General features: G+C 41.4%; 1 protein-coding gene across 3 annotated transcripts in view; it reads left to right on the forward strand.

The window, feature by feature from the left end:
• Window positions 1-22,338, forward strand: part of Disc1 (DISC1 scaffold protein) — a 340,459-nt gene extending 318,121 nt beyond the window's left edge. For all 3 annotated transcript variants that reach the window (XM_087181893.1, XM_087181894.1, XM_087181895.1), the window contains 2 exons: window positions 9,841-9,957; window positions 18,887-22,338. In XM_087181893.1, the coding sequence (XP_087038019.1) occupies window positions 9,841-9,957; window positions 18,887-19,027 (258 nt within the window). In that variant the 3' untranslated portion in view covers window positions 19,028-22,338. The remainder of the gene's footprint in view (window positions 1-9,840; window positions 9,958-18,886) is intronic.
• The last annotated feature ends 1,505 nt before the right edge of the window (window positions 22,339-23,843 follow it).

Below are 23,843 nucleotides of genomic sequence, written 5' to 3' on the forward strand. Positions count from 1 at the left end.
CTTCAGTTGACATTATCTGCAACCTGGAGGGAGCATCTTTCATGTGACTGAGCCCTGCAGGAATGGACTGTTGATTTCACAGCATCCTGAGGCAGAAGGGGAGTGGTCATCCTAGGTCAGGGGTGGCAAACCTATGGCACATGTGTTCTTTAAGACAAAAGATGTTAATGTACCGAGTTGTTTTTTCTAAACTAAAACCTCAGTATTCAGGTTTAGTTGAAGGATGGCACTTTGTGATAAATAAGTGGGTTTTGGGTTGCAGTTTGGGCACTCACCTCTAAAAGGTTTTCCATCACTGCCCTAGGTCTTTATGCCCAAGGCTCCTGCCTCTCTGAAATGCCTTTCTTGGATATAAAAGGAGGAATGAACTAGCTGATCCCTAAGGCCAGCTCCAACTCTTTCTGCTCTTGTGCTAAAACCCTCAGCAAAGGTCTGCGTACTGCTGACAGCGATGGCAGTATAAATGCACCTGACGTCCTGGAAAACCAGAAGACTGTTAAGATGGGGGCTCCATTCCCTGTGCAGTAATGTCCCAGGATGGGGCCTCCTGATCAATACACCTGACTTAATCACTCACTGATTTGGCTTCACTGGAAATTTCAGTGCTTCTGAAGTTTTTATTGAAGGACAACTTATTTGAAAAGAAATTTCCTCTATTTTAAAATAAGCAAACAAAAGCTCTTCAATAGCTTCTGTTTCATTTTTGACTTTCTATGAAGTCTTAGTAAACATATTAGATTTGGAATTGGAGTCTAGTCTATCCTGCCCTCAGCTGGTACTCATGACTCTGTGCTCTACAGACAGAAAAATTCCTTAGACAAAGAAGAATCTTTCATTAAGTTGATAGAATATGTAAATCTGCCTTCTCATTAGCTATTAATTCTCTGTTTTGGTGTAAACTATTTCTATCCCCAAGATTTCAAGTGAGACATTTATAGTAAAACAAGAAATCTTTCACATTATACCTGGGCCAAAGTCTGTATCCTCAGAGCTCAGGCTCAGATCCTGGTAGCCCAACAAGTAGTCAGTAGTATGAAGGACTGGCTCCAGGGTTCCTGAGTGTACCACAATCTTCAGGTACTCAAGTCTCTTCTAAAAAAGTGCCGTAATATTTATATAGAACCTACACGGTCCTCCCATGTGCTTCAACCCATCTCTAGATTATTTATAATACTAACACAATCTAAACGCTGTGTAAATAGCTGTTACACTTTAATTATTGAGAAGTAAGAACAAGGGAAAAGGTTTGTACGTGTTCAGTACAGATGTATTATTTAAAAATTTCTCATCCAAGGTTGGTTGAGTCCATGGGTACAGAATCCATGGAGAGGAAGGTTTATGCAGTCACATGGTTGGTGCAGGGGTGCAAGGAGAGATTCTATAACATGAGGTGTAGAAAAATAGCCCCACAAGAGAATGCTAGTCAGATTTTCTGTCACTAGACATGGTAGCTTCAGCTCATAATAGTTTGTTTCCATGTTGTGTCCTGCTACATTTTAAAAAAATTTTTATTTTATCGGTATATTTTAGGTATACAGTATAATGACATTCATCATTGGAAATTTGCACCTTTACATAATCTCTCTTGGTTCTTATTTTTTCCCCTTCCCCTACTCTTCTTTCAACCCCTCCATCCCTCCCTATTTACAAAGACTTTGTTTCCATTTTTTCATTTTCTCACATTAATTCCATTTCCTTCTTAATTTTCCCCTAACTGCTACCACTTGCCTTTCCCTTTGTCCCTTTTCTTCCTATTTCACATTATCTATTATACCTTTTAGTCCTTATTTACACTTTCAATTTCTCACACTAGAGAAACTATTTGGTATTTATATATGTGTGTCCTATTTATTTTACTTAAGAGTATCGCTTCAACGTGCATCCATTTAGCTATAAATGTCTCTAATTTCTCATTTTTAATGGCTGAATAGTACTCCATTTTATTTAAAAAACACATTTTCTTTATGCAGTCTCCAGTTGATGGGCAATTGGGCTGCTTCCAAGTTTTAGCTATTACAAATTGTGATTCTATGAACATGGGTGCACATATATCACTGTGGTATGATACTTTTAATTCTTTGGGCAAGATCCCCAGCAGTGGAATAGCTGGGTCAAGTGAGACTTCTGGTCCTAGTTCTTTGAGGTATCTCCATACTGATTTCCACAGTGGTTGCACCAGTCTACACTCCCACCAGCAGTGGCGCAGTGTTCCTCTTTCCCCACAGCCCCACCAGCATTTGTTATTGGTTGATTTCATGATAGCAGCCATTCTTTCTGGGGTGAGGTGGAATCTCAGCATTATTTTCATTTGCATCTCTCTAATGACAAGTGATGTTGAACATTTTCTCATATGTTATTTTCTATTTCTACTTCCTTGTCTGAGAAATGTCTGTTCATTTCAGATGCCCATTTTTGGATTGGGTCTTTAAATTTGGGAGCTCTGAGTTTTTAAAGTTCTTTATAGATTCGAGATAGTAGACCTTTGTCTGAGGAACAGCAGGTGAAAATTTTTTCCCATACTGTGGGTTGTCTCTTCACACTTCTGGTGGTTTGGTTTCTCTTACTGTGCAGAAGCTTTTTAGTAAGAAGAGATCCCACTTGTTGATTGTTTGTGCTAGTTCAGGGACAACTGAGGTTTTGTTCAAGGAATCTTTTCTTACACCAATGTCTTCAAGAGTTCTTCCTAAACTTTCTTCCAGCCGGTTTAGCCTTTCTGTTTTAATATTTAGATTTTTAATCCATTGCAATTTTAGTTTAGTGCATGATGAGAGATATAGGCCTAGTTTTAATCTTTGGCAAGTTGAAACCTGATTTTTCCAGCACCATTTATTAAAGAGGTTATCTTTTCTCCAGTGAGGGTGTTTGGCTCCTTTATCAAAGATGAGATGGCTGAGTGTGTCTGGCGTTGTTTCTGCATCTTCTAATCTGTTCCACTGGTTCTCAGGTCTATTTCTTTGCCAGTATCATGCTGTTTTTATCACAGTAGCTTTGTAATATAGCTTCAAGTTGGGGGTTGTGATACCCCCTGCCATGTCTCTGTTACCTAGAATTGCTTTTGCTATTCTGGGTGTCTTATTGTTCCAAATGTATTTTTGTATTGTTTTCTCAAGGTCCGTGAAGTATGCTGCTTCGATTTCAATTGGGATTGCATTGAATCTATATAGCAGTTTTGGAAGTATGGCCATTTTCACTATATTGATCCTTCCTACCCAGGAGCAAGGAATGTCTTTCCATTTTCTGATATCATCTTCAATCTCTCTTTTCAGAGTGCTATAGTTTTCAGAGAAGAGGTCTTTGATTTCTTTTGTTAGGTTAATTCCTAGGTATTTCAGTTTTTTGGATGCTATTGTGAAAGGAATTGTTTGCCCTATTTCTGTCTCAGTGAGTCTGTTGTACATGTAGAGGAAAGCTATTAATTTTTGTGTGTTGACCTTGTATCCAGCTACTTTACTGAATTTGGTTATTAAGTGTGAAAGACTTTTGGTGGCATTCTTGGGGTCTTCTATATAGAGTATCATGTCATCTGCAAATAATGACAATTTGACTTCTTCATTACCTATCTTTATTCCTTTTATTTCTTTGTCTTCTCTAATTGCCATGGCTAATGTTTCCAAAACTATATTGAACAGGAGTGGTGATAGTGGACATCCTTGTCTTGTTCCTGATTTGAGTGTGAAGGATTTCAGTTTTTGACCATTTAGTATGATATTGGCTGTTGGTTTTCCTTAGATGGTTTTTATCAGGTTGAGGTAGAGACCATCTATTCCAATTTTTTATACGGTTTTTATCATAAATGCGTGTTGGATTTTGTCAAATGCTTTTTCTGCATCTATTGAGATGATCATATGAATTTTGTCCTTGGCTCTATTGATGTAGTGTATTACACTGACTGATTTGTGTATGTTGAACCATCCTTGCATCCCTAGGATGAATCCCACTTGGTCAGGGTGTATGATCTTCTTCTTTTTTTTTTTTTTTTTTGGTACCAGGGATCGAACTCAGGACCTTGCACTTGCCAGGCAGGCAGCAGAACCACTGAGCTAAATCCCCCGTCCTTCTTGATGATCTTCTGCATTCTATTTGCCAGTATCTTAGTAAAGATTTTTGCACCTATGTTCATTAGTGAGATTGGCCTATAGCTCTCTTTTTTGGTTGGGTCTTTCTCTCCTTTGGGGATCAAGGTGATGCTTGCTTCCAGGAATGAATTTGGGAGTATTGCTTCCCTTTCAATTTCATTGAAGAATTTAAACAGTGGTGGCAGTAGTTCCTCTCTAAATGTCTTGTAGAATTCAGCAGTGAAGACATCAGGACCTGGGCTTTTCTTAGTTGGTAAGTTTTTAATTACGTTTTCAATTTCACTGATTGATATTGGGTCATTTAGAATTTTTAGGTCTTCTTCATACAACTTTGGTAATTCAGACATATCTAGGAATCTGTCCATTTTTTCTGTGTTTTCCATCTTATTGGAGTATAGGTTCTGGAAGTAGGTATTGATGATCCTCTGGGTTTCTGCTGAGTTTGTTGTAATTTCACCCTTTTCATTCCTAATTGCATGGATTTGGGCCTTTTCTTTCCTCTTTCTGATAAGATTGGCTAAGGGTTTTGTCAATTTAGTTTATTCTTTCAAAGAACCACCTCTTGACTTCATTGATTTTTTTGTACCATTCTCTTAGTCTCCATTGCATTGATTTCTCCTCTGATCTTTGTAATTTCCTTCCTTGTATGAGCTTTGGGGTTGTCCTGCTCTTCTTTTCCTAGAAGTTTGGGGTTCAGCATCAGGTTGTTTAATCGAGCTCGGTCTGTTTTCCTAATATGAGTATTCACTGCTATGAATTTCCCTCGTAAGACTGCTTTCATTGTGTCCCATAGATTTGAATATGTTGTATTGTCATTGTCATTTAATTGAAGGAACTGTCTGATTTCTTCTTTAATTTCCTCTGTGACCCATTGGTTATTTAGAAGTGTGTTGTTCAATTTCCATGTGTTTATGAAATTTTTCCAGTTTCTTTTGCTATGGATCTCCAATTTCATCACACTATGGTGTGATAATATACAGGGGATAACTTCAGTTCCTTGGCACTTACTTAAACATGTTCTATGTGTGAGTATGTGGTCTATTTTGGAGAATGACCCATGTGCAGCTGAGAAGAATGTGTATTCTGATTTTGTGGGGTGGAAGACTCTGTAAACATCTGTTAAGTTCATTTGTTCAAGAGTTCAATTGAGTTCTAGTATTTCATTACTTATTTTTTGTCTAGTTGATCTATCTATTTGTGACAGTGGGGTGTTGAGGTCCCCCACTACAATTGTATTAGTGCATATATGACTTTTCATGTCCTTTAGTATTTGTTTTATATAGTTGGGCACACTAATGTTTGGTACATGGATATTTATGATTGTCTTCTCTTCTTCTTGGATTATTCCCTTTAAATGGATGTAGTGTCCTTATTTTTCTCTCTTCATCAGTGTTCGTTTGAAATCCACTTGATCTGCAAAGAGTATTGCTACTCCTGCTTTTTTTCGGGTTCCTGTCGCATGGAGTATTGTTTTCCACCCTTTAACTTTCAGTTATGAGTTTCTTTTTGAATTAAGTGTGTTTCTTATATGCAGCATATTGTTGGATCTTGCTTGACCCATTCTGCCAGTCTGTTTCTTTTGATTGATGAATTGAGACCATTAACATTGATGGTTATAACTGAAACGTGTTGTCTTATCATTGTCATGACTTTTCTTTTTGTTGGATTCTCCCCCTTTGCATTTAATTTCTTGTCACACCCGATGGATTCATTCTGCTGTGTTTCCTGGAGTTTTGATCCTTCTTGTCTTTTCCTAGGATATTGTCTAAAATTTTTTGAAGTGCTGGTTTGGTACTCATGAAGTTCTTAAGGTGCTCTTTGTCATGAAAGTATCTCATTTCTCTGTCATTTTGAAAGATAGTTTTGCAGTGTACATCAATCTGGGTTGGAGGCTGTTTTCCTTTAGAGCTTGGAATACATCACTCCAAGCTCTTCTTGCCTTGAAGGTTTGCATTGAGAAGTCTGCTGTGATTCTGATGGGCTTTCCTTTGTATGTGATTTATTTCTTTTCTCTTAACTGCTTGTAGAACTTTGTTCTTCTGTTGGGTTTCTGGAATCTTGACTATTATATGCCTATGTGTAGATTTTTTTTTGATCAAGGCTAGTTGGGGTCCTATATGCCTCACTTATCTGTATGTGAAGTTCTTTTCCTCTGCTTGGGAAGTTTTCTGCCATCACTTCTGTGAACAGTTTTTTTATGTCATCTTCACTGTCTCCTGTTTCTTCATGGACTCCAGTCAGTCTTGTATTATTCTTCTTTGCATTGTCTAGCAGCTGCTAGATTGATTTCTCCTGGTCCTTTACAATTTTAAAGCAGTTTTTCTTTTCCTGGTCACTAATTACAATCTTATCTTCTGTATCAAAATTCTGTCCTAACATTGGCTCATTCTGCTGTGTAGACTTTCAATGGAGTTTTTGATCTTCTGGAAATCTGTTTGTATCTGTTTTATGGATTCCATTTGTTTCCTATGTTGGGATTCCCTCATGTTCTTGAGCTCTGCTCTAGATTTATAAATCATGTCTTGCACTATGGCACAATCTCTGCTGTAACCTGAGAAATTATTTCCGATTTCATTTTTTCCAAATCCTCTTTTGTTGCCTATTCAGGGATTCCAGGTGGTTGAGTGTCAGAGTGTTCCGTCTTGTTTCCCTTTGGGGTTGCTGTAGGTGATCCGGAAGTCTAGTTTTGAGACTTGTTTTTCTGTCTTCTCATTTCGACAGGGTGTGTGTGTGTGGGGGGGGGTGCTGCTGGTGCCCGCACAGCTCACCTCCTCTGCGCTGGTAGCGGTGCTACAACGGCCTGGAAGCCTCCTCTGCTCTGGGAGTGGAGGTAAGGCAGCCAAGAAGCCTCCTCTGCCCCTGCTACGTTTTTAAGAAACTAAAATATTATTTAGTTGTATTTCTTCCATACTTTTCCATTATAGTTTAAATTAATATTTTCAGTAATTATTTTCTTTCATTATTTTAGAAATGTGGAAAATTTAAGAACATATACAGAAGAAAATAAAATCTTTAATAATATCACTCCTTGAAATAATTGTGAATATTTCAGTGCTTTGCCTCTTTGAGTATTTTCTCATCATTAAATATTCTTAGATTAAAAATTATTTTGCTGGGCGTGGTGGTACATGCCTGCATTCCCAGCACTTAGGAGGCTAGGGCAGGAGGATCCCTTAGAGTTGGAGGCCAGCCTGGGCTACATAGTGAATTCAAGTCCAGCCTGAACTACCTTAGGAAGACCTTGTCTCAAAAAATTTTTTAAAAAGTTTAAAAGATAAACACAAATCTAATATACCAAACATTATTCTCATCATTTTCTTTATTGTTAGACAGTTATTTCCCCTTCCCCATGCTTCTACTGCCATTATCTTTGCATGATTAAACTCTTACATTTCAATTTGGCACATGTATATATATATATATATATATGCACAAATATATGATGTTTTTCATGCTTATTATACAGAGACTTAATACAACTTATTTAAATTTAAATATGTAAATTATTTCTTTTTAATAGATTCTAGGAAATGGAATTACTGGGCCATAGGATAGGAACAATGTAAAATGCTTGCTGCATGGTGTGAGACTGCTTTCCAAAGCTTACTCCATCACCATCAATCTACACACAATTTTCAAAACAAAGCAGACTCTATGTTTGGGGGGACATGTAAAGCCACATTTTATATATGTTTAATTTAGCTTTACCTTCACATTTGTTGTAGCCTTAAGATGAAGATCCAGTCATTTGATGTTATTTAAGAATGTTTCAGTTCCTGGTTTTCTGATCTGATGTTACGGTTTTTCTCCCTTTAAGTGTGCTCTCAGTCACATATATTTTCCCATAAGTACTCTATTTTTTTTCCTTTGTGTATGACTCATGGTTCCCTGCTGTCAATCACCTTTTTCCAGATGTTCCTTTTCTTAGTGTCTCATCAATTTTGTGTGTGTGACTGTGGGGTTAGTCTTTGCCCATTGTCTCCACTTCTATGTCATTTCTCCCCTATTCATTCAACATCTATGAATGAGGATGTTATTACTTGTAGGATCAGTAAAATATATATGTATCTATGACTTTTATGTGTTTACCATCTTCTCATCGCAGTTGTGGTCAATTCTGAGTAAACCTTCACTTGCCCTTCACATGAAAGCTTGCTTAATTGTATGTTTCTTTTTTTAAAAATTTTTTTATAAAGCTTGCTTAATTGAATCCATGTGTCTTCAACATTGTCACTTGGTTTCTTGTCTTTTGTCTGCAGTTACTCGCATTGTATGAGACCTCTCTAATATTTACAGTAGTTATTTATAGTTCCCATTAGCACTGTTTTAACATAGTTGACCATTTGGGATTTAAACTTTAAAGCATTCCAAAGTGAATAGAGCAAATGTCAAAGTACCTATCTGGGTTTAATTGTTATTCATAGACTCTGAGTATAATATTTTATTATGCATGTTATCTAAGGACTTCTAACAGCATTACCACACCTGGGCATTTTGATTATTGTTGGGCATTAGCTGTAGCTTTTGTAGTAATCCTGCAGCTTAATTTGAAAGCAGACTTTAATTCTTTTCCTTATGCAAAATTCTTATAGTAGACTCAGCTTTTCACTACTGGAAAAAATACTTCCTTTACATTTGGTCAAGTTTTAATTCTGAACTCATTTCTTGCGTTTTTTGCTTCTTCCTTCTAAGTTTCCTTGTTTTCTTTCTTTGTTTTCTTGGCCTTGTTTATTCTAATTTATTAAGAATCCATAGCCTTTTATATGCTAGCTATTCTATGTGGGGCCCTGGAACAAACACCTGGCCCTGGTCCTTGTCCCAAGGGAGTTCACAGTCACTTGAGGGACTATATCAGAACTGATGCCACACAAGGTGGGATTGCCATGTGGGGCCTTGAAGGAAGGAGGGCACATTCAGAGAAAGATGGAGAAGGGCACATCATAGGAGGAGCAGTGAGGGAAGCCATGAGAGGCATGGGCCAGGTGGCAGAGGTCAAGGAGATAAAGCTGAAGGGCAGTCCTCACGCATCAGCAGAAGCAGACCCTTTCTGACTCATTGTGGGGAGGTGTGTTTGGAGCGGAAACAGCAGAGGAGTCTGGAGCCAGGAAGTGGGAGTGGGAGGTAGGATCTGGTAGCGAGCAAGACATTGCCATCCCTACTCATATGTGGCCTGAGCACCAGTGAGGGCTATTGGTGACAGTTACATAATCCTATATATACCCATAGGATGTAAAGTCTCTTTCACAGTCTGGTTTTGTCTGCGGCCAGCAAGCAGACAAAAGCTTGGTGCCGTGTCAGGTTCCTGGGCCTTCAAAGGACTATCCGTTTGTCCTTATAGGTTAGCCTAGGTGCTCCTGTGGCATGCTGCCCCACCTCTTTTGTTAGGGTACTTACTATATTACTGGCTTGCCATGAATGCAGCTGGAAAGTTCTGGCTTCCCTTTGATGGGAAGCTGATGGACCATTCTGGGAGCTGATGGACTGGGTGTCCTACTTAAAAATGACTGGATAATGGGGGAATTGTGGAACTATGTAGACATAGCTCATCATTCAGTAACAACTCAAACTTGACTCTTGTTTTTTGAAGAACAACTTCCTGGGGAGACAGAGGTTCCAATGTGATTCCAGCTAGAGTGCAGAAGCTGAGAGAGTGTTTCTGGGAAGTTTTGTGTGTGTGTGTGTGTGTGTGTATGTGTCCTGTCTGTGCTCATAGCCCTAAAAATTCTACAGCTTACATGCAATCTCTTTCTTTTTCTCTGGCCAGGAATCTTACGTCCTTTCTGCAGAACTTGGAGAAAAATGCGAAGCCATAGACAAGAAGTTACTGCATCTAGAAGATCAGCTTCACACAGCGATCCATAGTCATGATGAAGACCTCATTCATATCCTTTTCATCTTGCAGATTAGGCACCTGCAAGGTTATTTTGCAAAAGAAAAATCTTAAAAATTACTCCATTTCCACATGCCTCAGCAGATGGAAACAAATTACGGTGAGATTTTCCAGTATGCAACGTTTTCACTCTAGTTTTCAGGCAATTCAGTATTTTGATTATTAAAGTTGATCACTAAAAGGTAACCACAAAGTTCAGACATACACACAATGAAACCAAAGCAAAATGGAGTTTGAGTGAGTATGAAACTGGGTCTGTGTGGCCTTTGGGATATCATTAGAACTGAAGCATTTGACTGGCTCAGCTTCTGAAGGGCTTTAAAAATACAAAGAAACTGAAATCTCTACTTAGATTTCTTCATCATACAATTCTGCCATATAATGGGCAGTAGAGCATCAAAGCTAATGGCTATTTGGATCATTCCTCTTCAGTGTCTAACCACATATGCACAATGAATCTCAACCCAGTCCTTTTTTATTTTTAATGACAGGATTTTCTTGCACCACGCTCAGTGTCCTTGGGCTCAACTCCACAAACACCTATGTCAAAACTGGCTGCAGTGAGTGGGGTGATAGGAAGCATCTCAGGCAGGTATATCCATGTGAGACACTGCAGCCCAGGTGACCTGTAGAGGTTGTGGCATTGGTGAGTTCTCCTAAGAAGAGATGGATGGGTATGCATATGGATAAAGGGATAGGTAGACCTGTCTTCTATCTCTTTGGTCATTAAATGACAAGTTGGTATTTTCTAGCTAAAACCACTTCCCTGTTCATTCATCATTCTGTTCACTGGCATGACTTCTATTAGATGTGTTTGTGGGACATTTACTTGGGCTTTTGCTTCTCATTTTGACCTTACTAGAGTTCCAGTTCTTAGCATCCTTTATCTGTGTATGTGTAAGTAGTTTTGAATGGTTAAGGGTTAATCTTAATCAAAAGTATTCAGATACATGGTTTAATGATGAATTGAACATTATTTCCTTTCTTGTTTAAACTTTAAATTTTTGACCTTGCTTATTAAACTTAGCAGGATATTTCTTCAACTTAATCAGCAATTATTTTCACATTGTTCAAGGTACAGTTTTAGAAATTTCTGTCCCTTCTAATTTCTGCCTCTTACGAAACCGGTGTTTAAGCTCTTAGTGGAAAGTTGCCTCAGAAGTAGCAGAAAGAAAAATGGCATCTTTTGCAGTTCACATGCTCAGAGGTCAAAGATTTGAGCTCTCCTAAGGGGCCGTGGTGTCCATTAATCTTCAGCAGCTGCTTCTAGACACATGAAGGCCACCTGCTTCAGGGAGCCAAGGCCTGTACAGGGTCTGCCCCTGCCAGGCATGTGAGAGTCCTGAGCAGGAGGCACCTTGGCCTAGGAGGGCCCAGGAGCTGTTGTGAGTGCTGCAGCCAGGGACTGTGCTGGTCTCTTGTTTTGAACTTTTCTAGAAGATTAATTTGCTTCTAGGGAGTTGTCTTCCCCTTACCAGGCCTGGGGTCAGGAGAGGAGGCTGAACAGGGGCTGAGCAGTGTTTCACGGGGACCCTGTGGGTTTTCTACAGACAGCCTGAGCCAGGTTCAGTAGAATGGGATCAGGGACAAGTGATGAAGCATCAGCCTCCTCATTTGCAGCATTGGGATAGTTGCACGCACCTCTAAGAGATGTTATAGAGTTAAGCAAGGCTGTATGTGCACCCTGTGTTTAACATAGTCCTCACCTGCAGCAAGGTCTTGGTGTACAAGGCCGTTCATTGGTCTCACTGTTCTCAGCCTCTTTGTCCCAATGTCACACAGCATCCTGTTTGCATATAGACAGTTTCAAGGTAGGTGGATTCAATCCCCTTGTAATAAATGCTTGAAGGAGTTAGTAGCTACACGATGGCTTATATGAGAAGTCATTTACTTCTTATAAAACTGCTATAAGCAGGTAGAGATTCCTGTCCCTGCTTTACAGTCAGGAAAATGGAGGGTTAGAACTCAGCAGGTCCGAGATCATCTCTAACGGTGCAGAACCTCCCAGACCCTGGCTACATGTGGCCCATCAGGAGGCAGCTATGCCTGTAAGTGCAGGGATAGGTCTATTTTGTAGAAAAGACAGTCACTTTAAATTTTAAGGTATAGATCCAGGTGTGGTAGTGTACACCTGTAATCCCAGCACTCAGATTATCTGAGGCAGGAGGATTATAAATACAGCCCAGGCAACTCAGCAACTATCTCAAAATAAAAATAAGGACTGGGCATGTAGTTCAGTGTGAAGTCACTGGGTTCAATCTCCAGTATCCTGCCCTCAAAGCTATAATAAATATTGAAGTCCCCCTGCCTTTTGGGAATTTTGTCGATCCTTGCTGAGATAAATGAGGAAATGTCAAACTTGAGGGCTCTCAAACCACTGGTACAAAGACCAAAGCCAGCCCCTTGCCCTCCTCAAATACAGTCCATTCCACAGTATGGATTTCAACCCGGACTTTCCTTAGGAGCTCGGGCTGTGTCTGCATCGGTGATTGAGAATAAACACACAAAGGCATCTTTAAACTATGCAAAGTGGCACTTGGATTTGAGGGGGACATTGTGCCTCATATTTACCCGGCTCTGTGGGGCTCCCTAACAAACAAAGCCATTGTTTAAGATTAGAGTTTATCTCAAGGTTCAAAAGGACTGCCAGAATCTTCCCACCAGACTCTGTCTGGTTTGTCTGTTCATTTTTGATCACAGATTTAGTGCTGAGAGCGGTTGAAAGAAGCAGCTTGTTACCTAAATGCAGAAGAGCCACATAGTGAGTGTACTATATTGTTGGTGCCATTAAACTCACTGCTGGAGTCCCATGTGCATGGGCAATGGGTGCAGCGAGATTAATCCAAGCCCACATAGAACATGGTCAGTGTAGGCCCACCATGGACAACATGTCTGTGAGGCCACTGTGTCCATTCTCCCAGCAGGGGCACAGAGCATCTGTATAAGCCATGTGTATATGTGCATGTAGCTGGTGGCACCCCAGATGGACAGGCAGTACCGGGGAGTTTCCAAACAGGACCTCCTGGCATCCTGTTTAAAGTCACATTACTGGCAGCCTGCTGGGAGTCTTTTTACAAAGATGCTGGATTAACAAATCTGGGGTGGGGGATGGGCCACATCTCTTCATCACCCTGACAAGCCTGCTAAATTACACGTAGCACAACCAAATGAGAGTGCCAGCCAGTCAGCTGCTGCAGGGTAGGTGTCCGGGAAGGGTCTGTGCCACTAATTGGGAGAGCAGGCTGCAGGAGGGGCTCACGCAGGAGCCTGGAAGGGACTGGAGGTGCAATTTCACAGCCAGGAAGTGGGCTCCAGGAGTGGGAGTCTTGAGCCTGGAGTACAATTTCATAGTCATTGTGGGTCCTAATTAGCAGTTACATTTTGAAAAACCATTTGAATGCGTAATGGTTCCTCTCTGTTCAAGATGTATTAAGTAAAAACCTGCTAGGTTTAGGAGGATTTTTAAGCAGGGATTTTCACATCTCCTTCTCCTTCATCTTCTGCAGGCCACTCACCATCAAAGGAAAAGAAAGACACCTGGGATTTGCACATTTGGGGCATATTTCAAAGCCCCAGGGCAGTTCTGCCCGGCTGTAGTCACAGATGAGGTGGGGACAGACTGATTCTATTTGCAGTTGTATTTACATCCGTGTCCGGGAAGCCCTTAAGGAATTCTATTCTCTCTGCTCATTTGGAATGCGTGGCGCCCAATTGATTAGTTTTGGTGAGCTTGATGCATGCAAAGACTCTAAATACATCCAGGCTCATGCATAAACACCCCAGGCCCTGAAGGGCTCTTGTCTGGTTCAACTTTCAAAAGTGTAGGCTGAAGGGATAAAGGTAGTAGGAGTTTGGGGAAAATTATTCCTGCCTCCTTGGAAATGTTTTCTGCCCCAGAGCTAAAGAGCTAGGAGAGGACTAAGAGGAACTGGAGCTTCTCTCAGAACCTTACAGATCAGAAAAGTGATACCAGTAAAGCTGTTCTTTAAAGCACTGGGCATCCTGGGTGGATGCAGTGTGGCGACCACAGAGCTTCCCTTTGGCTTCCACCTAGGTGGAAAGTTTGGAGCAGACTGCAATGGCAGAGGGTGTAGAAATGGCTGTCCACTGCTAGCTTAGGGCAACATGGTGGTCTTGACATAAGGTAGACAATACAGAGCCCCCTATGCACCTATTAAGTTCTTTGACCTGGGTCCTCAGAGTGGGCCAGACTTCCCTCCTTGCTTAGAATTACTGATCCTGGCCTCTGGCTTTTCCATTTGGGTATGTTTCCCAGTCCTGTAGGCTGTAGTAACTACAGAGGAAAGCATGTTGTTAAAAAGAAATAATGTAATAAATGAGAAGCAGTTTCAAAGACTACATACCCTTGTCTCCTTTTGAACCAAACTAGATCAGAGGACCAGAAGAACTACTTTTAACTGAGCCATCAGAATGAACACCTGGAATCCAGGGCAAACCTGGGCAACTTAGCAAGACCCTGTCTCAAAATTTAAAAAGGGAGTTAGGCTACAGTCAGAGCTCAGTGGTAGAGCACTGTGTCACATCCAGGCAGCCCTGGGTTCTATCCCCAGTGCAACAACAAAAAGAGTGATCATTAGGAAAGTCCATTGACAGTAAAATATTCAGTTACTTTCATATGAAGACAAAGCCTCCATTGAAAGAATTCCCAGGTCTTCTCCAAAGATAGCCACAGGTCACCACTGCATTTCTGGGTGCCTTGCAGCCAAACTCCCTTACTGTTCTTCAGTACTAACATTTCAACAGGTTACACATTTGCCAAGTAAGTGGGTAGCCTATCCCAAGCTGGGGTAAAGAAGGGCCTTGTGTTCTATTGGGTTGTCAAGCCCCATGCCATTGCTATAATTAATGTGTGAATTTCCTTAGATATCACAGGTGTCTGCTGGCACACCTGTCAGGGGGCTTTGAACTTAGTCCAGGTTCTAGGGCACATGAGATTCATCAGCCCTTTGGGACTCTTCTTGTACTTTCTTAGAGGCAAAGAGTCCTTTATTACAGACATCTAAGACTCCAACACTAGAATTGTACTTCATTCAGCCCTGTGAAAAAAAATTAAGGTCAAATATGTCAGTGGGCTTCAACTATAAGCTTGTTGGATTAGCGATCAGAAAATCAGATTCTTTTTTTAAAATTAATTTTATTGGTACATTTTAGGTATACAATATAATGACAGTCATCATTGGAAATTTGAACCTTTACATAATCTCTCTTGGTTCTTATTTTTTCCCCCTTTCCCTGCCCTCCCTTCAATCCCTCCATCCCTCCCTAAGATTCTAGCCCTACCCTACTGCTTAGTAGCCTAAAGATCTTGGTTCAATGTATCAAATGGGATAGGTTATTTTACTGCAAATCAGTGAGAAAATGTTATGACAATACAACAGGCTCATACATAAACACCACAGCCCCTGAAGGACTCTTGCCTGGTTCAACTTTCCAGTGGCAGTGTGAAGGACAAAATAGGAGTTTTGGGGGATTGCTTTACCTGCTTGGAAATGTTTTCTGCTCCTAGATCTGAAGAGCTGGGAGAAGGACCTTTGATAGAAATCATAGTCAAATATGTCAGAGGGCTTCAACTATGAGCTTGTTGAATTAGCCAATATTTAAAAAATGTACTGTATATGGCTCAATTGTGACCTCCAAGTGCACATCACTAGCCTTGATCACTCTCTGAACACCAACAGGGTTTGTTTCTTACTTGGCATCTCCTGTGGCTGGCCAAGAGTCTTTTCCAGTGTCCCATGTCTCCTATTGAGCCCCTCTCAATGCCCCCCAAACACACACACACACACTCACACACTCATGCTCAGTGTTCTCTTTTCTCAACACACGTTCCCAGTTTTTTGTTCAGATGGAGAATCAGGGAGTCATTCTTGCCCTTTCCATTGTCCACACCCCAAATCCAGGATGTTGCCACATGTTCTTGGCTGCATTCTCAGAACATGTCTAATCTGGCCACTGCTGTCACCTCACAGCCACTGCCCTGTCCAGGCCATGATGGTCCTCTCTGGGATGACTGCAGCACCTCCTAACTAGCCTCTTGTGCCTGTCCTGTCACCTGCAGCCCATCCTCCTGGGCACAGCAGTGAGAGTGGTGAGGCCCCTCTACTCCAGACACCCTGTGATTCTGCCCCACTGGGAGCCTGGCATCCTAGGACAGACAAACTAAATTGGATTCTAGCCCTTCGTAGTCTACTGCTTAGTAGCCTCAAGATCTTGGCTGCTAAGTAGTTTCTTTTATAACGTATTGATTTAAATGTGAAAGTAATCTATGTTCATTGTGAATATCACAGACCTATGAAAAGTAAAAAAACCCATATCTCCCTCCCAGTGCCACTATCTGCATGTCAGCTCTGTGTCCTAAAATAGCTTACTAGTTATAGATGGCTTACTGCTACACTGTACTTTTTTTTTTTTTTTGGAAACAGGGATTGAGCTCGGGACCTTGTGCTTGCGAGGCAGGCACTGGAACCACTGAGTTAAATCTCCGGCCCCTACTGCTATACTCTTTTGTAAAATTGGGATTATTCAATAAAATTTTTTACAACTTGAATTTTTTTTCCTGCTCTGTTTTAGTCCAGACTGTTCAAATCATCCAAAATATTTTAGAATTTCCATTTTGTAAGAAATCATATGGGTAAAAAAAAAAAAAAAGAAAGAAATCATATGAGGTATTGGTTAGAGAGAGATTTTGAAAATAAAACTGATTTTAATTATTTTAATGATTATTACCTCATAAACTCGCTAGATGAGGTTTTCAGGATTTCTTATGTTTAGCCTTGCTCTGTCAGAGCCTAAGACATTTGTTATATCTGTTGTGTTAAGAAATAAACCTTAAGTCTCATGATGCTGCATAGTGAGCAAAAGGCATTATACCCTCACAAGAAAAAAATATTTAAAAGCCTTAATTCTGTGAAGAAGGTACAAGTCTATAGTTCACAAGTGGGACAGTTAAGCATGAAATGAATTGGCCAGCTTCGCTGGGGATTTATATCATCAAACCCCCCCTTTTCTTTTACTCCCAGATGTGTTAGTGGAGATTAACGTGTGTGTGGGGGGGGTAATGTATTAATTATATAACTTAGCCTCTTTCTTTTTCAGCTTCTCTTTCCCATTAACCTTTTCAGTTTCATACACCAGTATTAGAAGTTCTCTGAGTTTTATTTTAAGAAACAACACATATTGGTTTAATTTCTTTCTCTAAAAACTTTTGTCATCACTTAGCAGATTACAAATAGTGATGTGTAGTTCCAGGCTTCGTATCAAAGGTAATTAAGTCCCAGGAGTTTGTCAGTATTCATATACCACCTGAGCTCTGTGCTCACTCTATAAATGTGCAGACTTTGTGATAAGTTGCTGTGTGGTATTCCATCTGGGACCATTTACGCTTTTTGCTGATATGAAGTTGTATGTATTTTCAGTAAAGATTAGTAGATCTGTCCAGAGAAATGGAGAACAAAACTTCCTTAGGAAGGGAGGGAGTCAGGGAGGGAAGGGAGGGAGAAAAGGAGGGGAAATATTAAATTCTTCCTCTTGTACTCCCTACCCCACTTTCATTGCCCTCAAGTTCAAGTACAATCAGTGAACCAGCACAGTAAATGTGTGTAGATTACACAAATGATGAGTCTAGTGAACTTCAAGGGGCTGAAAAGCTGCCCAGAGCTTCTCAGGGTAGTTCAGAATTTGTGCTTGGGAGAGGCTCATTTGCATAATCCCCAGGATCCCCTGGAGTTCCTTGTTCAAAACAGATGGGGAAAGCTTTCTACAGTCACATCATAAGGGTGTCATTTTCCCTTGACATGATGGTGACGTTGAGCTTAGGTAGAACATCGCAGAGCAGGTAGCCCGTGAGCAGTCAGATCTCTGCATACTGCCTTTCCCAAACCTTTGCTTCCTCTGTGTCTGACCTAGAATATTTGAGTGGGCTGAGCTCCTGTGATGATTTGAGCATGTTTAAGTAGTATGAACACATCCCCCTTCCTGTATCCAGATTAGTTTGCCTGTTAGACCCATCCCTTATCCTGCGTTTGTCTTAGGGTTGTTCTGAGGACAGATAAAAATGGAAGGGGCCTAAGATCTGACTAAAACCACTGTTGGCTGAATGTTCCCCTGTGTGAATGCCCAGAGGAAAATCTGTTTCTTATGAGAACAGCCTTAACTGTCTTACTTTACTATTTGCTGAGTTCTTTGTGACTGTTTTCTCTATGTGAGAAACACCTTTACAAGTCAGAAAATTAAGTTCCTACCAGTTTAAGGAGACTCCAACCAGTTGACTCAGAAAAGATAGATTTCTTGCCCACCATCAAATCCTGAGTCACCGTACTGGTACTTAGAGCATACTGATTGAGGACAATGGCTTAGAGCTAAGGTTTTGAAGTTGACATTTCATGAGAAAACTAGGTTTAAAGGAGCTCGCACCAGATGACCAGATGGTAAGTGGTCCACAATTCATGATGTAAGCTTTCCAATGTGCTCTCCATAGTTACAGTGGCCCTAAGTCCTGCTTTGTTGAGGAGGTTTGGATTTCCACATTCAGAACAGTGGGGTCTGTCAGCCTCCCATCCCAGCTCAGGGCTTAGCGGCATTATGGTCACACTAACCGAACTGCATATCACTAAGCATCTGAGTTACCCATCTGTCTAAGCCTGGGAGCTGATTCTTCCTTCTGCATTTTGAAAAACGTACTTGAGATAGTTAATGACCCCAGGCCTTGTAGAAATTGCAATCACTCTTAAAAGAAGTGTAAATTTTGTATCAATATTTAATTCGTACAATTTGGGAGAACTTGGAACTGCAATTAGACAGCAGAGCCCATCTGCTCCCGGCAGGCACGCTTCTTGCTCTCCTGGCTCCCTGGGAGGCTGTGGAGACAGGGTCCCCTCCCACTCTTCCTTAACGGCACCCACAGTCTCTCAAGGGGCAGCTCCAGATGGTGAAGGAGACGCTGCAGGCCATGCTCCTGCAGCTCCAGCCAGCAAAGGAGGCGGGAGGAGGAGAAGCTGGTGCCCCCAGCACAGCAGCTGCATCCTGGGAAGTACAGCCCTGAGGGGGCTAGGAAAGGAGGTGGTCCATAAGGATGGACTCCCCGTGTCACTGATATGTCTAGCTTAGCCACAGAGACATGAGTCTCCCAGCAGAAAGGGGGCCCTTTTTATTCACATGAATGGATGAGGAATATGGAAATTGGGATATTGAGAGTGAAATTTGCTGACTTTCCTTCTAAATGTCACTCAGAAGTTCCTTTCCCATGTCATTTGAGGGAGCATTTTTCTCTCAGCCCCCAGTTTGGAGTGAAATCTGCTGGAACAATATCTCTTTTCCCAGCACCGTTTTGCTTTCTGCTGCAACTAAAATAGTTCCTGGATCAAGATCCAGTGGAAAGGAAACCAAATTTAAGACCAGGGTTGCACACCTGCTGCTTTCCTGTGAGAACAAGAGTCAGTGAGCCCTGGAGTCTGGGGTGACAGCCTCTACCTCCCTGCTCCTGTGCCTGACTGCTGTCCTGGGAAATTCACAGGAAGCTTCCAAAGGATGCTTCATACAGCACTGGACTCCCTGCCTTGAGCATCCAGCTGGGCTTTTATGGCAATGACTGCACCTACAGCAAGGAGCCAAGGTTGTGGGGACATTCTGAAAGTCACTGGCGAAGAGGATGGAGGGTGTGGACAATGATGAGTCAGGAGACAGCCATACCTGTGAGCCTCTTCCTCCTGCTGAAACTATTTCCATTGCTTCCAGGCAGTGACAATGCGGACCCCAGTTCCAGTGGCCAGCTGGATTCAATATGCTGCACAGATTCCAAAGTCCAAGCAGTGGTCCCTAGTGGCCTTGCAGGTCCTGCTAGGCTGCTCTTCTGGCTCTGGGGACTCCTGCTGCGATGGCTGTCAAGCAAGCTGTGCCCTCAGGCTCACTTTCCCAAGTGGCCCTAGGAGTGCTCTGCAAACATTAGGTAACTGCTGTGCACCATAACTACTTCGTGGAGACCTCTGTGCACATTAGCATGCCTGTCTGTGGAAGCTACTTGAAGAAGCCCACTCGATTTTGTTCAGCCCCAACTCCCCAGCTTGTTTAATCGATTGTGTGTTATTTTTCATCCTCCCAGTGATGGGTTGGGCAGCACTGCAGTCTCTGGGAGGTCTTTGTCTGAACACTGACTTCCATCACTGACATGTGAGCTAGAGACCAACTCAAATTTCTGGAGTGCTGAGCCTGCAGCTACCTGCAGTCTGGGAAGTTGAACTGGGTAATTGGCCTTTCTGTGCTTCTGTTCTCATTTATATTGCAGGGATGGTGATCTTCCTGCCACCATTGTGATCCATGGACAGGTGACTCTTTTTGTCATTTCCTGGTCACATGATCATTTCCAGAAGGTGGCCGATGCTTTGCTCAGCCTTCTGTGCTGCATGATACCTCTGTCCTAAGTCAAGCAGAAGCTTCTACTTCAGCATGTGGCCAGGGCACAGGCAACAAAGCAAAAGCTCAACACATGAACACACTGCATTTTAGAAAACACACTGCATATTTGAATAATAAGCATAATTAATTTGTTTGCCAGACTTGATTTTTCAATAATGGACCAAATTCTTAAATTATTTATAATTGTGCCTTTAAAAAGTACTATGAACTAGTCATGTGACACCTGGAATCTTTAAATGCTAGAACTAATTCCAGTGAAGCAGTACTTGAAGAAAGTCACAATTGACCATATTGCAGGTAACAAATTCCTACTTTGGTATGTGTTTTTGAATAGCCTCCTGGGCACCAGACATTTAATAGTCACTAGCCCAAGTCTTTTGTATTAGTCAGATACCACTGTGAAATTATTCTGTGAGATCATCAAGTGTCTGAAAATTCCAGACTTTAATAATTACCTGAGTGTGCCCCAGATGAGGCCCCATTGGTCCCTCCAGGGGACAGAGTATCTACTTCCTTGTTGTGACTTGTGGTCAAATTTGAGGTCAGGCAAGAGAGTGATGCTTCAGCCTCATGCTGTACCTCACCCCCATTGTTGCTTGGTTTTGGAGTGTCATCAGGAAGGCTGCTAAGGCCAGGGCTTCCTGTAGCCATGCCACCTTCTCATGACAACTCTCCTCAAAGTAGGGATCTGAGACCATGTATTCCCAGCCATTATACAGGACCGTTTTTGCCAGGACAACAACATAAAAAAATGCAAAAGAAGTATTTAGAATTAAAAGCAAAACAATAAAAGTTAAAACTGTTATGGAGACAGCTATGAGCATAGCAAAAGTACATATTGAAAATGGTGACCTAGAGTGAGATTTCACAGTGTCCTGGCAAGAGCAAGGAGGTGACATATTACATGCCCATCTTGCTGGGATGCTGGCCATCACCTGGCCACTCTATCACTGACAAGCTAGTTTTTCCAACATGCTGGAATTTTAAGATTGAATTGCCCTTCTCCAAATCAAATTAGTATGTGATGATGGTGAGTTGTCTTCCTCTGCAGTAAGGATGGCTTCCTCACCCTAGAACAAGTTCAAGTTCCATTTGTTCCATGCTGAGCCCCTCACTATGGTGACGCCCTTTAATCCATATATCATCCTAGAGAGGTGACATCAGCAGATGGTACTCCTGAGCTGTGGGAAGGCTAATCCCTTGCCCAAGGCTCAGAGCTGGGAAGAGGGGGAGTGAGAGTAAACACCCAGGCACAGGGAGCTACCCTAATTAGTGCTCTTCCTAAAGTGTCTTTAATGTCCTGCTGAGACTGTGAGCCATGGAACTACTTTGTTCACCCTGTTTAAAGTGCATGACCACCTAAGAATCCTGTCCAGAGAGTGAGGGAAAGTGGACCTCGGGCAGCCTAGGCTTCCCATCCTCCAGGCCTGCCCCACTGTGTAGTCTGGGTTCAGGCAGGCTGCAGCAATCCACCAACCCCACTACTGTCCTGTCCCACCTGTTCCCATGACCCTAGAAGTCATCTCAGTACAACCACCCACAGCCCGACACCGGGCAGATTTTCCTGAAGATCCTCATGTAATCAATATTATTCAGAAAACATCTGTGTACCAGAAAGTCTATTCTGTAGAGAAAGCAACTATATACGCATTAGTCAAAGCATGTTTGTATATAAAATCCTACTTTTATTTCTAATATCCTCACCTTATCTAATCTTTGGATTTTGTCATGTAATTTATTGCTTCATTAAGTTTACTTTTCTAACACAAAATTAAGTGATATCCAAACCACAGTGCTCCTTAAGGATTTTTGTCTTCTGGAGTGTAGATGATAGGAAAATGTATCAGGTTTATGCATCTTTTCTTTCTGTTACAGGATGATTTATTGTATGATTACTTACATCACACAGAACATTTGTAATAAAGCCTTGCTTTAAAATTTTGTATGTGTTTATTTTCAGTTATCAACAAATCAGAAAACCATGAGAGATTGTACTACAGACCTCTTGGTTGGGGAAATTTAAAACAGCATTAACTGGATGGAGGAACAAGACAAGAGTGCCACTAACATCAGGGAAAACATATCACTGGGGACACAGCCTGGGTTAGTGAGGCACAAAAAATGTCTGAGGGTCACCATTTGGGAAGGAAGAGACACACCTTAATGTTCACAGGGAATGTCATTGTGAGATGGGAAGACTAAGTGAACAGGAAAGCTTTCACACAATTGACAGGCCCAAATTTACAGGCTGTGCAAAAAATAATCACAAGGTAGAGACAAGAAATGACCCATTTCTAGCAGCAACAGAACACAGAGGAAGTGGCTAGGAATACATTTAAATATGAAATGTATTCTTTACCCAATATCTTTGATAAAGGACATGTTAAGGTAAGGGACAGAGAAGTTGGGAAATCTTCCCTTCATGCCCCTTTGGAGTTTTGTGCAGCCAGGGTTTGGTCCCATTTTAGAGGTGCTTTTAAACATCATGCCGCTCCTTCCTATGGTAGAAAAGAAGTTATGAGAGATGCCAGCAGGAGGGACAGCCCAGAAAAATACCTTGCCATCCCTCACTATGGCTGCAGGACAGACCACTCGTGAGTCCATTGGAACCAGAGTCATCTTCCCAGGCACAAGAGCTCTGTCCATTTATTCCCTCACTCAAGAAGCACTTGTGGAACTCCGACCATAAGAGCTCTTCCAACAGATGGGTGAATTTATGAGTGCAGAGGTTGAGCAGCTTAGTGAAAATTATCCGGCGAGTAATTTTGAGTATTGACCCTATAACTCTTGGCTTTAAATCAACATAATAAGTATCAACGAACACCCCAGAGAAACACACACACACACACACACACACACACACACACACACACAGAGCAGTTTAGTTAATGTTGAGTAAGCTACTTATTATTTCTTGTTTCTTATAAGATTTTTATTCATGATAAGGAAATTTAAAATACATTGTCTACAAAGATTTACGCATAACCTATTATCTTATTTTTCTGGTCTTTGACCATAAAAAACCCCACATTTTTACCAATCTGTAGCCAGCATATTTTAATTCTTTTAATACTTAATATTACGGTATTTTTCACCTTGCGACATGATTATAATACTCACTGCTTTCATTGCTGCACAATATTCTATCAAATTGACTTACTGTGACTTACTGCCATCTAATTGGACATTAAATTTTTCCAATATTTGTTGTTATAGGTAACGCTATGTTTACATCCTCATTAATGTGACCTTTTCTTCCTTTTGAACTACATCCCGAAGAGAAATTCCCAGGGCTGAGAATCCTAAAACAAGAAAAAGCAACATAGTTGAAGTAAAATTAACATCAGGGAGCGAGCTGAAGATGGTAACCTTCCTTTTGTGGGGAAACCTCACCGGGCATTGCAGGGCCTGACTGATTTTGTGGGATTTCTGCTCATTATGAATAT

The sequence above is a fragment of the Heterocephalus glaber genome, unplaced genomic scaffold, assembly GCF_053883595.1.
Source record: "Heterocephalus glaber isolate CG9 unplaced genomic scaffold, H.glaber_assembly_v1.0 deba00001472, whole genome shotgun sequence".
Taxonomy (NCBI): domain Eukaryota; kingdom Metazoa; phylum Chordata; class Mammalia; order Rodentia; family Bathyergidae; genus Heterocephalus; species Heterocephalus glaber.